The 14,165-nt window shown below is 38.3% G+C and overlaps 1 protein-coding gene across 1 annotated transcript; it reads left to right on the top strand.

The window, feature by feature from the left end:
* Window positions 1–2,034: 2,034 nt before the first annotated feature.
* On the top strand, window positions 2,035–5,101 carry Garin3 (golgi associated RAB2B interactor family member 3). The gene is made up of 2 exons (XM_047556200.1): window positions 2,035–2,658; window positions 3,835–5,101. Exons 1-2 carry the CDS (start codon window positions 2,035–2,037, stop codon window positions 5,041–5,043), a joined length of 1,833 nt encoding a protein of 610 aa, XP_047412156.1. The 3' UTR covers window positions 5,044–5,101.
* The last annotated feature ends 9,064 nt before the right edge of the window (window positions 5,102–14,165 follow it).

Here is a 14,165-nt window from a genome sequence, read left to right as displayed (position 1 = left end):
TAAATACCACCTCCCCTTCCCCTGCACACACTCCCATCCCTCATACCTACTCATCTTTCTCCATGGCCCATACCAGCATTGAATATACCATATAATTTACTTGTTTACTGTCTATATCCAAGACAAATATCTATGAGACCAAGGATAATTGTCTATCTTATCTACTGCTGTATTCTCAGAATCTAGAACAGGGTTTGGCCCAAAGTATGCATTTAATATTAACTGAAAGAATGGATAAATTTATTTTGTACAGTACTTGTATATTTGTGCTCTATTAGGGTGACTTAGTCTAGTACAGTTTAACCTTTGCCATATTTTGGAACTGCCATATCCTTTGGTTTCTTGTGACCTCAGTGGGGTTGCTTAACTTCTCTGAACCTTGTTTGTTCCTCAAAAATATAGGGATAATAGTTATACCTATATTTTATAGGGCTATTATGAGGATTAAAATTTTTAAAAATGTAAAATGGCTAGCATGCCTGGCCTATAGTTAATTCTCAATAATATGATCATTGTGTCTCTCATTTTTGATTCATCCGAGAATATATAGTTGAGTATCCTATACATAATAACAATAATAATATTAATATATGGTATATATTAAATATAGAAAGGGAAAATCAACTTGTTTTTTAATATAATAACGTTGACTTTTAGCAATTATCCCTTGGTGTAATACAACAGAAGACACTGTGTTTTTCTTTGGAGAAGGAACTCAACATCTTTAGATTTTTTTTAGCACTTCAGCGGTAAAGAACTTTATTATTGCATTTCCCTTTCTATGTGGCCCCAAACAAAATATTTGTTCATTGAATTTTGTTGGATAAATGAATGAAGAATAATCTCAATGAACATAATTTACTGAAAAGTTGCAATTTGGTAGGCACTGCACAAGACACGAGGGGTATGAAAAAGAACATTTTGTGATTGAAGTTCATTTCAAGACCTCCACATAGGAATCTCTGGGTATGGGGGATGTGTATTTATTTCAGAAGTAATTTTCTAAGTGGGGGAGGGGGAATTTGGATTCATCACGTTGTGAAAAGTAAATAGAAAGACTCCAGGAAATTGTCTTTGCCACAATTTCTCTGAAGAACTTTTCAAAGAAACAAAATGTCAATGATTTATCGAAAAAGACATCAAGGGTGAAGGAGTAGGCATACCAATATGGGAAATCCTATGGTGATTCAGGACCTCTATGAATTCCTGTGGTTCCCAGTTAAGTCCCCAAACATTGTTAACCGCCACATCTGTGTACAACAAGAGTATAGCAGAGAGCCACACAGCTTGAGGCAGAGAGAAGGCTCCATCTTGGGTTGTAAGACCTGGGGTAGATTCCTGTGCTGGGTTAGAATCTGACCCTGAGCAAGACTCCAAAACCTCAGTTTCCTCACCAGAAACTTATATTTTTGAAAAATTAACCTCCTTCAAATGAGAAAATGGTTGAGAAAACTGTCTATATCCTGAAAACTGCTGTAACTGTAAGGTTCTGATAGGTAGCAGCAGCCCCTTTGGACTATTGGTTCAGCAGCTACTGTGTGCCAGCCAGCATTTAAACTATTTACCTACAGAGGAATGGAATCACTGCTCTTGGCAAGCACACAGTCTACTTCTAGGATCTTAAATCAAAAGTAATTCAGCTGAAACAAAAATACATTTGCAGGAAGATGGTCTTGAGGAGTATCTGTACCCACAAAACTTAATAAATACAACCTAGATATTTACAAAAGCAGAATAGTTTCATAGATTGAGCATCCCAACATTTTGTTAAAAAGAACATCCAGCCTACCCTGGCAGGCTCAGCCTGCCCTTGTGGAGGTGGTGGTGTGTTTGCAGACAGGCTGTTGACCCAGCCTTGAGGGAGTAGCTGCTCGAAGGCCAGGACAAAGGGGTGTGTGCTGGTGACAGGTCACAAAGGACAGCAGAGGATAAATGAGGTGGTTTGAAGAGATGGAGACAGAAGCCTTGCAGGGAGATGGGCAGCTGCCATCACTCCCTCTTCTCTCTTAGGGACTCAAATTGTGGCTGGCGAAGATGTCTGGAATGAAGAGGCCCAGGAGTAGTGAATGTGTGTTACCTTACTACACAGCCCACAGCTACCGTTCAATGGGTGTGTTCAATACCTCCATGGGGGAACTGCAACGACAACTGTACAAGGGAGGAGAGTATGACATTTTCAAGTATGCACCCATGTTTGAGAGTGATTTTATCCAGATTAGCAAAAAAGGAGAGGTGATCGATGTTCACAATCGTGTTCGTATGGTGACTGTGGGCATCGCCTCCACCAGCCCCATCCTCCCACTACCTGATGTCATGCTCCTGGCCCGACCTGCTAAAGTCTGTGAAGAGCATGCCAGACGTGGCCGGCCTATTAAGGGGAGAGGTCGGAAGTCCGCGAAGACTCTGGAGCTCACCAGGCTACTTCCCTTGAAGTTTGTCAAGATCTCTATCCACGATCGCGAGAAACAACAACTGCGCCTGAAGCTTGCCACAGGCCGGACTTTTTATTTGCAGCTGTGTCCCTCTTCAGATGTACGAGAAGACCTCTTCTGCTATTGGGAAAAGCTTGTCTATCTTCTGAGGCCACCGGCAGAGAGCTGCAGCAGTACCCCGACAATTCAGACTGGGGATGGAAATACTGAGGATGACAAAAGCCTAGTGGTAGGTGTTGACTCAGGAAAATAGGGCAGGGTGCTTTGGGAGAGCATCTCAAAGTGGGTCCTACAAAGCTTTTTGTTGCTCTCTGGGGCTCACCTGGGAAATGCATTGCATTTGAAAAGGCTCAGGGCCAAATGAGCCTCCACTAGGGGCTCAGGTGGAGGTTCAAGTGCTTCTCCGAAATGTCCCATACGGTTGGTTGTCAGAGACCTTATGTATCAACTACTCTGTCTCACACCCAGGGTTTTAGTCCCTTCTATGACATTCTGATTGCCTAATCTCTTCATGAACTCTTAATACTTCAACTTAGCCTCATTTGTTAAGGTCATTTTTTAAATATATTTTTATTTTTAGTTGGTGTGAAATTGTAAATATTTTATGTGCACAGTATGTCATTTCAATGCTTGTATACAATGTGTAATGATCAGATCAGGGTAAGTGGCATATCCAACACTTAGACATTTATTGTTTCTTTGCACAAGACTCCTAAATCCTCCAAAATCCTTTCTATCAGTTACTTTTGAAATATAAAGCTAATTGCTGACTACTATAGTCATGATACAATATAGAATGTTAGAAGCTATTGCTCTTGTCCAGTTGCACCCCTATACATGTTAACCAGTCTGTCTACATCCCTCCTCCCCTATATCCTTCCCAGGTTCTGATGACCACTAATCTACTCTCTACTTCGATGAGACCAACTTTTTAGTGTAGTACATTTTAGCAAATAGGAAGCACTTCCTTCATCTGAACCATGTCTCTCTCCCTGTGATTACCATGCACTGATTTTTCTTTAAATCAACACAACCCACTTGTGAGTACACATGCAGAATTTGTTTCTGTAGCCAGCAAAATGTGAAATGTATCTCCTGACCCAATAATCCCATTTCTAGAAATCTGCAAATATAGAGGCACATGTATGTAAAAGAAATTGTGCAGGGATGGGGACTTGTATCTGTGCTTTCTTTGGAAATAGAACTGTTGAAGTGAAACTGGGTGACTATTTGCAGAGATGCTATAGATGAAACCTTGTAACACATGGGAACTTAGACTTGATGGTTGCAAAGGTTCTTCCTATGATAAGCCCTTGAGTTGTTCAACTCCAGGATGAAAAAGGAACGAACAATTCTGATCTCCCCTTCTCAAACTCACCTGTTTCTCCTCCCTTTGGCACAGGCCTCAGAGATCCGTGGAGAAGGGGATCAGGATTCTGGGCTTCTAAAACTTCATGATCTGTCTGGAGCCACCTCTTCTGCTTATGCTGGAGGAGAGGGAGTCCAAGGTGCTCTTGCAGCTTCTATCAGCACTTTGGGATCTGCCCAAGAAGGAGCAGCAGCAGGGACAACAGGTGGCTTGGCTGTTGCCGGGGCAGCAACATCAGGGGCAGCAACATCAGGGGCAGCAACATCAGGGGCAGCAACATCAGGGGCAGCAACATCAGGGGCAGCAAACAGATCGACCTCAGGTGCTTTAAGTGTCGCAACTACCATGCCTGGGAGCTCCAGCCCAATAACCGCGGCCCTGGCAGGAACAGCCACCAAGGATTCAGGAGAAGGTGGGCCTAGCAAGGCCATAGCTGTTGCTGCCAGTGTCTCTTCAGAAGAAGTGAATGTAGCCTTGGCGGGTGCTGCAAGCACTTCCACTGCGCACACCTCCTCGGCTGGAGCCATCAGCATCTCCCCAGGCAGCAGCATGAGTGTGGTGTTTGCAGGTACTGTAACAACTAGTGCAACTAAGGTAGAAAAAGGTGAAGGAGCAGCGGCAGCGCCCCTAGTATCAACCTTGCAGAGCGAAGGCTACATGTGTGAACGGGATGGAAGCCAGAAGGTTTCCAAGACCAATACGGAAGGCCGGAAGGAGAAAAAGGAAAGAAGGGACAAGAAAGACAAACATGCCAGTAGGAAAAGTTCCCGTCACCGCAAAACAGGTGAAAGCCATCACAGGACAAGCAGGGAAAAGAGCCGGAAATCATCCTCCCACCGATCTGTATCTGACCACCACGGAAAAACAAAGGATGACAGGAAAGAAAAAGGGCACAGGAGGGGACGCAGCTCATCGCACAAAAGTGCCAGCCACAGTTCCTCCACCAAGGAGTCCAGGAAAACTCACAAAGTGGGGAAGAGCCGATCTGCAACTAGTTCAATTAATTTAAGTAAGAAATCCAGTAAAATTGGCTCTTTTTTGAGGAGCTTCATGGCTATGCCCAGTTCAAAAACAGTCGTTGCAGCACGTGATAGAGAGGTAGACATCGTGAGCAAGACGGTAGAAAAGCACAACATAGAGAGGAAGGTGGAGAGAGCCCAGGACGGCAAGGATCTAGAGATCACTGGTACTGTGACATCTGAGACGATGGAAAGGATCATCTTTGAAGCCAAATCCGTTTAAATAGAACCTAGAGCAGAAAGCTGCAAGATCAAGGGCTCAGAAGCATCCCCAGTGAGCAAATTCCAGTTTTCTTGATTGCAGTTTAAATAATAAAGGTCACACAACTCCAAAAGAATGCTATTTTCTGTTTGAAATTTCTCTATCCCACAGCCTGGCAGTGACCTCACAGTGGCTTCTGTGACTATGCTCCTGGCAAGTAGAACCTCTCACCCTGAAATGCCGCTGAACCAGTGTGAGGCAAGAGCTTCAACCCTTTCTTGTATTTGGTTCTCTAAGACCATGGAGGTCAAAGACTATGGGATGAATGTCCCTCCTCATGTCCCCATGGCCATCCTCCCTTTCTCCTGAAGGTCTGTGAATGTAGACATTCAGTGCAGTCCACAAATGCAGCAAAGACAGTCTTCATAACCCCAGGGGGAAAAAGGGAAAGGGTATAGTAGCATTAGAATGCAACTGGGATAGGGAATTCTATCTAGATTAGGGACTGGCAGACCATGTTCAGAACCAAATCTTGCCAACTGTCTGGGTTTGTAAATAAAGTTTAATTGAAACACAGGCACAGTTGCTCAATTACATACCATCTGTGACTGCTTTCACATTGAAAAGACAGATTTGCCTTGTTGCCATAAAGACTATATGGATGGCAGAGTCTAAAAATATTTATTATCTGGCCCATTACAGAAAAAGTTTACTGATCTCTGACCTAATCGTAATGATCCTCCTTCCACCTATGTACATACCTAGGAAAAACTCTGAAAAATGCTTACCAGGGTATAGTAGAATGTTTATAGTAAGACCATTATAATAACAAGACCCTGGAAAGATGTCAAATTTTCATCAAGCAGAATAATTGATAAAACTGGTATATGTCTGCAGGGCCCATTATACAGCAGTGAAAAGCAATAGCAGCTATTTACCTTAGCATGGATGAGTCTTATACAACGCTGAGTAAATTTAAAAAATAGATACCATTGCATTTCATCTGTAGAACAATTCAAAACTAGATCAAACAATAGTCAGTGGTGCATATTTGCTGACAGCAGAGAAAAATAAAGGAATGATAAAATTCAGGCAGTGCTAATTTACAGGGTGAAAGGAGTGACGTGATGTAAGAAGCAGACAAGTTTCAACAGAGTGGGAATTGCCATATTAAGCAAGAAGGTGTGTTCACAAGAGTTTATTATTGTGACTTTAACATCTTTGAAATCACATGGATTTTAAGTCACTGTCAGCTAAGGGGCAGTTGTATATCATTGTCACTGCTTTAGAAGAGGTCTATGACAAACTCAATCTGAAAAATATCTTTTAAATGTATAAAATGAAAATTCTACATAAAGAGAACATGTGGAATTCAGAAATATGGAAAGTGTTTAAATATATTGTTAAGAAATAATAGAAAGCTAACAGTGTAACTCAGGTAGAACACTTGCCTGATGTATGAAGCCCTGGGTTTGATCCCCAGTACTGCAAAATAATAATAATAATAATAATAATAATATAGTCCAAAATACTGTAGCAATTAACTACATAAATTATGTGTATATTTGGAAAGTAATTCTAAAAATTTTAAAATTATTGCATATTAGAAATAAGATTATGGGGCTGGGATTGTGGTTCAGTGGTAGAGTGCTTGCCTAGCATGTGTGAGGCACTGGGTTTGGTTCTCAGCACCACATGTAAATAAATGAATAAAATAAAGGTCTACCAACATCTAAAAATAATTTTAAAAGGAAGATAAGTGAGATTATAAATTTTAAAAATCTCTATTATAAAAAGTTGCATTGTTGGTTTTCTCTTTTTTGATAGCAAGGATTGAACCCAAGGATAATTAACCACTAAGCCACATCTCCAGCCCTTTTTATATTTTATTTTGAGACAGGGTCTTGCTAGGTTGCTTAGGACCTCCCTAAGTTCCTGAGGTTGGCTCTGAACTCATGATCTCCCTACCTCAGATTCCTGAGCCACTGGGATTGCAGTCATGAGCCACCACACCCAGCTACATTGCTCATTAATTTTTAAGAATGACATATTCATGAGTCTATGGAAATTGTTACATTTTTCAACAACAGATGATAAAAATTGGTTTTGAGAAAAATGACTGTGGGAAGTGTGTGTACCTGTATGAGTCTGGATGGAGGAAACCTGCCCAACCTTGTAATTCTTGGCCAATTCTCTTCTATGACACTAGCATCTGTGAGGACCAAAGTTGGTTTATAGAAAAACTTAGGGATCTTCTCTGAAGGAAAAAAAAAATGTGTGCACCAAGGTGGTGAAAGTGATAAACAGGTACTCTGAGAGAAACAGTGGGATGCCAGTATGGGGGGGCTTTCATCATTGCTCTGGTGGGTGGACGGAAAATTCCACTTGTGATTTTCAATACTGAAGAACTAAGAGCTACCAGAAATTCAGATGTCCTTGGAGTTGACACCTGAATAATGGGCATAGGTAGGAGAGAAAGAGATACATGTTAATTTCTGAGCGGCTTTGGGGAGCTTTGGGGAAGCCTCCTGGGAATTTGAGTGGTTAGCATATGGGGTAGAAGAAAATGGAATTGGGAAACTCTTTTCCAAACCTTTGGCCTAAAGTTCTAAATTTACAGCTATGCCAGAGGTTAGATTATTCAGGTTACAAGTAGCTTAACCTCATGATTGTGCAGACCATGGCTTTATCTTTTGTCCTCCTTCTAGTCCTGTTTTAATACACCCTCGTCCCTTGAAGGGCTTCTTTATCATGAACATAGTTTATCCAACATGCAGGGTGTTGACTGAACAGACCCACAATTTACAAAAATGCCACCAAAGTGAAGTGGAATTGGGGATCTGCCCACTAGTGTGCTCTGCCATGCACTTGCTCTACATTTCCTTTCTATCTTGACGTTTCATCAAGAAATACCTAAGTATTTCAAAGCAATAGGCCTCTTCCTCCAGAGAGAAATATCAACTGGGGCATCAAGTCAATACCCCTATCAGATAAAGGAGAATTTTTTTTGTTTTTTTTTGGGTGCTGGGGATCGAACCCAGGGCCTTGTGCTTACAAGGCAAGCACTCTGCCGACTGAGCTATCTCCCCAGCCCCCAAAGGAGAATATTTTTATCAGCAATATTCATCACCATTTTAGCAATTCTGCAGGTGCAAGTGCAATGAGACAAGATGGTTGATTATCAACAGGTATCCCAAAATTGAAGTCTGCCATACACACATAAGTACAAAGATAACAGGGAACTTTTACCAACAGTCATGGAAGATCACTCATGGGGTTGTCATGTTGGAGTGGAGTCTTTAAAGCAGAGGAAGCATATGATATGGTAAGAAGAAAGTAAGGTGACTGACATAGATGGCAGGGCGAGAGGAGTAAGAGAGATACTGGGGAAAGAAAAAAGGCAAAGGTCTTATATGTCTTTGAGATCCATTGTCTTTAGTGTAACAAGAGGTCACCAAAGCAGTTTAAGCTGAAGAGTGACCATATCATGTTTGTACCTCGAAAAGATCACAGTGGTGGTTGTGAGGAGAAATACTTGGGAAGGGAGTCATTACTATGTGACCTTTTGTCACTTCCCATCTTTTGGAGCAAGACCTAGAAAATGAGATTAAAAGTGATGCTCTCAAAAATAAATAAACAAACAAATAAATAAATAGAAAGAAAGAAAAAAGAAAAAAAGAAGTGATGTTCTCAAATCAACTTCCCATTAGAAACATCTTTATAGGACAGACATAGGGATACACCACATGGATGCTCCTTCAATGAAGGGCTTGGACCCATTCACAGCCTTCAGCTAGCAGTAACAATGGAAGCTGCCTCAGTTGCAGAGACTCCCTCATCCAGGTAATGGTCTTCCTAGAGCCCACACCCAAACTAGACAACATGATGTATAAAACTTCATCTCAGGGCAGCATAGATCAACCTGGAAGGGCTCTCTTACTCCCAGAGCTTCCTTTAAAGCCTGCATCCAGACTGACTTTGTGCACTCAGCTTTCATCCTTGTCTTTTCCACAGGTGAAGGTCCAATGGTTACTTCCCACAACTCCATCTTGAAGTCTTCTTAGAATACAACCTATGACACTGTGTTAGTGTAATATTCCTTCTAACTCCACTAACCTTGTGAAAAGGGTTGGTGAAAAAGTATAATGTAGCATGGATGATTTTGATTTTAAGTAATTTTAAAATGGAGTACATTTCCTTATTACAAAAATAGTACAAAAATAATCTATTTCTAAAATCTATTTTAGAAAATTTAGAACACATAGACATAAAAAAGAAGAAAACAAATATCCCAAACATTGCCTTGATCATTCACTGTTTACTGAAAAATGAACAGGCTATATTTACACTTCCAGAAAGATGAAGTACACCAGTGGCAAAATGGGACTCCCACTTTTACTCAGTGGCCACAAGAAACCCCAAAATCGAGGGGTGTGAACAGAAGCCAAGTAGGAAATGCGAACTACTACGACAAACGAGTGCTGGTGCCCTGCCCTCAGTGTCAGAAGAAACCTGTAATAAAATGTTTAAATAAATCCAGGGTCTCCTAACATGATGCAACGATGTTCAGTCTTTAACCAAAAATCACTTGTTATGTCAAGAAGCAGGAAGATCTAAAACCAAATGAAAAAAAAAATCTATAGGTGAAAACACCAAGATGAGAGATGTTAGAATTATCTGACAAATATTTTAAAGCATACATGACAGAGTAATTAGAAATACATATATATACACATATGTGTGTGTGTGTGTGTGTGTGTGTGTGTGTATAAGGGATTGAACCTTGAACCCAAGGGTGCTTAACCACTGAATGAACACAAAACCCCAGTCCTTTTTGATTTTGAGACAGGGTCTCACTAGGTGGCATAGGCCCTCACTACGTTGCTGAGGCTGGCTTCCAGTCCGCAATCCTCCTGAGCCACTGGGATTATAGGTATGCACCACCACATCTGGCTAGAAATATTCTTGAAACAAATGAAAAAATGAAAATCTTCAGCAAAGAAAAAGAAAGTTTCAGCAAAGAAATAAAAATTGTACAGAAGAATCAAATGGCAATTTTAGAGCAGAAAACTTAATAACCAAAAAAAGGGGGAAAAAGTTCAGTGGTTGGGTTCAGTAGCAAAATGGATGGGGAGGAAGAAATGAATTAGCAAACTGAAAAAGAAAAATAGTAGAAACTACTGGGTCTGAACAATTCAGAGAAAATTGACTGGGAAAAAATAACAGTGAACAGAAAGAGCATCAGGGACCTGATCTCACATTGCATTATTAAGTCCTGGAAGAAGAGAATAAAGGGCAAGGCTGAAGAAATACTAGAAGGAATAATAGTAGAAAGCCCTCAAACTTGACAAAAGACATACAAATACAGATTCAGTAAGCTAAGTGAATATCAAATAGGACAAATGCAAAGACTCCACTCCCAAAGAAGTCATAATTAAATTCTGAAAACAAAGTAGTCTTAAAAGCAACAGAGAAAAATGAAAACATACCTATAAGGAGTAATAATTCAAATAACAGTGAATTTCTCATATTTTTCCAAGTGCTAAAAGAGAAGAACTGAAAATCCAGAATCATTTGCCCAGAAAACTCGTCCTTCAGGAATGAATACAAAACACAGACATTTTCAAATGAAGGAAGACAACAACCACTGTCACCAGAAGCCTTATCCTAAAAGAATGGCTGCTTCTCTAAAAAGAAAAGAAAATCATTTCTAAAGTAAATAAATAAATAAATAAAAGGGGGATAGATCTTAGAAGATGATGAAAAGACATGTTAAGCAGAAAGACAGGAAAATACAACAGATTTTCCTTTTCTCTAACACTTTCTAAATTGTTTAATAGTTTAAGCAAAAATTATAACACTACATAATTGGTTTTAAATATTTGTAAGGGAACTATCTAAGACTATCATATTGTGAATAGGGAATAGAAATGGGAAATAAAGGGAGGTAAGGTTTTTATATTTTACTTAAATCATTAAAATGACAAAATGAGTAGACTATGAAATGTAAATAAAATGTAATACCTAGAGCAACCCACTACAAAAGCTAAAAAAAGTATACTTAAAAACGCTATAGATAAATCGAAACAGAATTCTAGAAAACGTTCAAGTAACCCACAGGAAGGCAGGAAAAAAACAAGTAGAAACAAAACCATTGAGAACATAAATCAAAATAATTGCATTAAATGTAATGACCTAAATCAACTAAAAGATATTGGCAGAGTAGACTAAAAAGCTTTACCCAACTACATTCTATCAGAAAACCTCACTTCAAAGATAACAATATAGGCATATTAAAATTAAAAGAATAAAAAATATTTTATGAAAATATTAATCAGAGAGAATTAGAAACAACTCTGAATATAAGATGAAATAGACTACAGAGCAAAGAAAATTATCATACATACAGAGGTATACTATATAAAGACAAAAGGGACATTAATGGGATCAAAAAGATAGCAATTCTAAAAGTGTATTCACCTAACAAAAGAATTGCAAAATAAGCAAAATTTGATAGAACTGAAAGAAATAAACATATTCACAGTTATAGTTGGGAACTTTCACAGTTCTCTCTCAATAATTTAAGGACAGAAAACTGGCAAATTTATAAGACACTGATTATGCTATCAACCAACAGAATTTAGGATTTATTCAACCTTTATAGAACATCCACTCATTAACAGCAGAAAGTACATTAGTTTCAAGTTAAATACAAACAAAACACATAACAAAATAGACCATATTCTAATACTTACAGCAAACTTCAACATATTTAAAAGAATTGAAATCATGCGGTGTGTTCTCTGACCACAATGGAATAAAATTAAAAATCAATAATAGAACAAAAACAGGAAAATTTCCAAACACTAAAAATCTAAACAATACAGTTCTAATTAATCCATGGATGAAAAAGAAAATCGAAAGGGAAACGAAAATACACTTAATTGAATGAAAATGAAAACCACATTAACATTTGTGGGATACGGCTAAATCAGTGGGAGAGGGAAATTCATAGCACAATATGCATACACATAGATAAAAATTCTACAATCAGTGACTTAAGCTCTTGTCCCAAGACCAGAAAAAGAAAGGAAAAATTCAAAGCAACCAAATTAAACCCAAGCTCAAAGACAGAAAGAAGTAGTAAGACAAGAACAAAAATCACTTAAGTTGAAAGTAATGAAATGACAGAAAAAATAAATAAAACAAAGAGCTGGTTCAGTGGTCAGTAAAACTGACAAACTTGTAGCAAAACTTACAAAGAATGAAAGGGGAAAGGCCTAAGTTACCAATGTCACAGACTGTGGAGAAATGAAAAAGATTTAAGGGGATACCGCAAATAATTCTACACATATAAATTTTACAACTTGGATGAAGTGGACCAATTCCTCAAACAACACATTTGAATAAGGAATACATATTTTGAATTGACCTATATAACTCTTGAAGTACTGTGTTTTAAAAATCTCCCTGAAGTAAATCTCCTAGTCAATATAGTTTCAATGGAGAATTCTACCAACTCTTTGAAGAAGTAACACAATTTTATACAATCTCTTCCAGAAGAGATTACTACCTTAATTCAATTAATAAAGGTAGTAATATTCTGATACCAAAATCAAAGGCAGCATTAAAAAAGAAAACAGTAGAACATAATCCTCATGAACCTAGACACACAAATCTCTAACAAAAGCAATTCGACAGAATAAAATAGCCTTTTCAAGATACAATGTTGAAGCAATTGAACATCAATAGAAAGAAAATAAACTTTGACCTAGTTTTGCACCTTATTAAAATACTGAGCTCAAGAGGTATTCAAAAGTTATTTGACTTACTTAATTAAATGTTAAAACTATAAAACTTATACAAAAAAATAGATAATCTTTGGAATCTAGAATTAGAAAAAGAGTTCTTAGATTTAATACCAAAGGCATAATCCAAGAAGGAAAAACTGATAATCAAAAAGCACTTCCCCTTCGAATGATCCTAGTATGAAAATAAAGACATGTTGAAAACAGGCATGGTGGTCAGGCCTGGTGGTACACACCTATATTCCCAGCAGTTCAGGAGCCTGAGGGAAGAGGACAGAGAGTTCAAAGACAGCCTCAGCAACTTAGTGAGACCCTAAGCAAATTAGCAAGACCCTGTTGCTAAGTAAAATATAAAAAAAGCTGGGGATGTGGCTAAGTGGTTAAGCACTCCTGGGTTCAATCGCTGGTACAGTACAAAAAAACAAAACAATACAAAACAAATTGGGCATGGTGATGTTTAACTGCAGTCCCAGCTACCTGGGAGCCTGAGGCTTTGGGAGAATCACTTGAGAATGAGTTTTAAGACCAGCCTGAGAAACATGGCAAAACCCTGTCTCAAAAAAAAAAATTAAAAAAGGTGAAAACTGGAGACAATATTAAACATTTGCAAACCATATATCTAACAAAGAACTAGTATCTAGAATATATAAAGAACTCCCACAACTCAACATTAAGGAAATAATCCAATTAAATTAAAATAGGCATAAAATATGAAGAGAAATTTCACCAAACACTATATACGAAGATCAAATAAATCCAGAAGATATTCGGTTTCATTAACTGTTAGGGAAATCCATATTACGACCACAATGAGATAATACTAAATGCTGATGAGAATGGTTAAAATAAAAATAATAAACAGGATCAGTATGAAATGCTGATATAAATCCACAGAAATTTTATCACTCATAAATTGCTAATGGGCATATAAAGTGGTAGTGATACAGTTGAAGTAGTCAGGGACCCATGACACATAGCACCCCTTAAGATTAATCCATTTTGTCTCAGATGCAGAACACCCATATAAACATAAATTGATCAACAAATATACTACTTATGGTAACTTTAAAAAAATCATTACATTTTTAAAAGGTCTATTCTTTTGAGAGAAGTAAAAGATGAATAACGAAGCATCTGAAAATACATATAAAAGTTCTAGATTATGATTTCCAAACTATCTTAATGTACCTGTGTCAATTTTGTAAAAATATTAGCAAAATTGAAAACCTGCAACTTAATAATTTAATCAAATCTCACAGTCAGGAATGAGACAAACTTTTAGCTTTATGGGGTTAACAGACATCCTAGAAAAGTAGGAGTTAAGTGGACAAGTCT

The sequence above is a fragment of the Sciurus carolinensis genome, chromosome 6 (genome assembly GCF_902686445.1).
Source record: "Sciurus carolinensis chromosome 6, mSciCar1.2, whole genome shotgun sequence".
Lineage (NCBI taxonomy): Eukaryota > Metazoa > Chordata > Mammalia > Rodentia > Sciuridae > Sciurus > Sciurus carolinensis.
The sequence above is the reverse complement of the archived record's forward strand: the minus strand, read 5'-3'. Positions and strand labels throughout refer to the sequence as shown.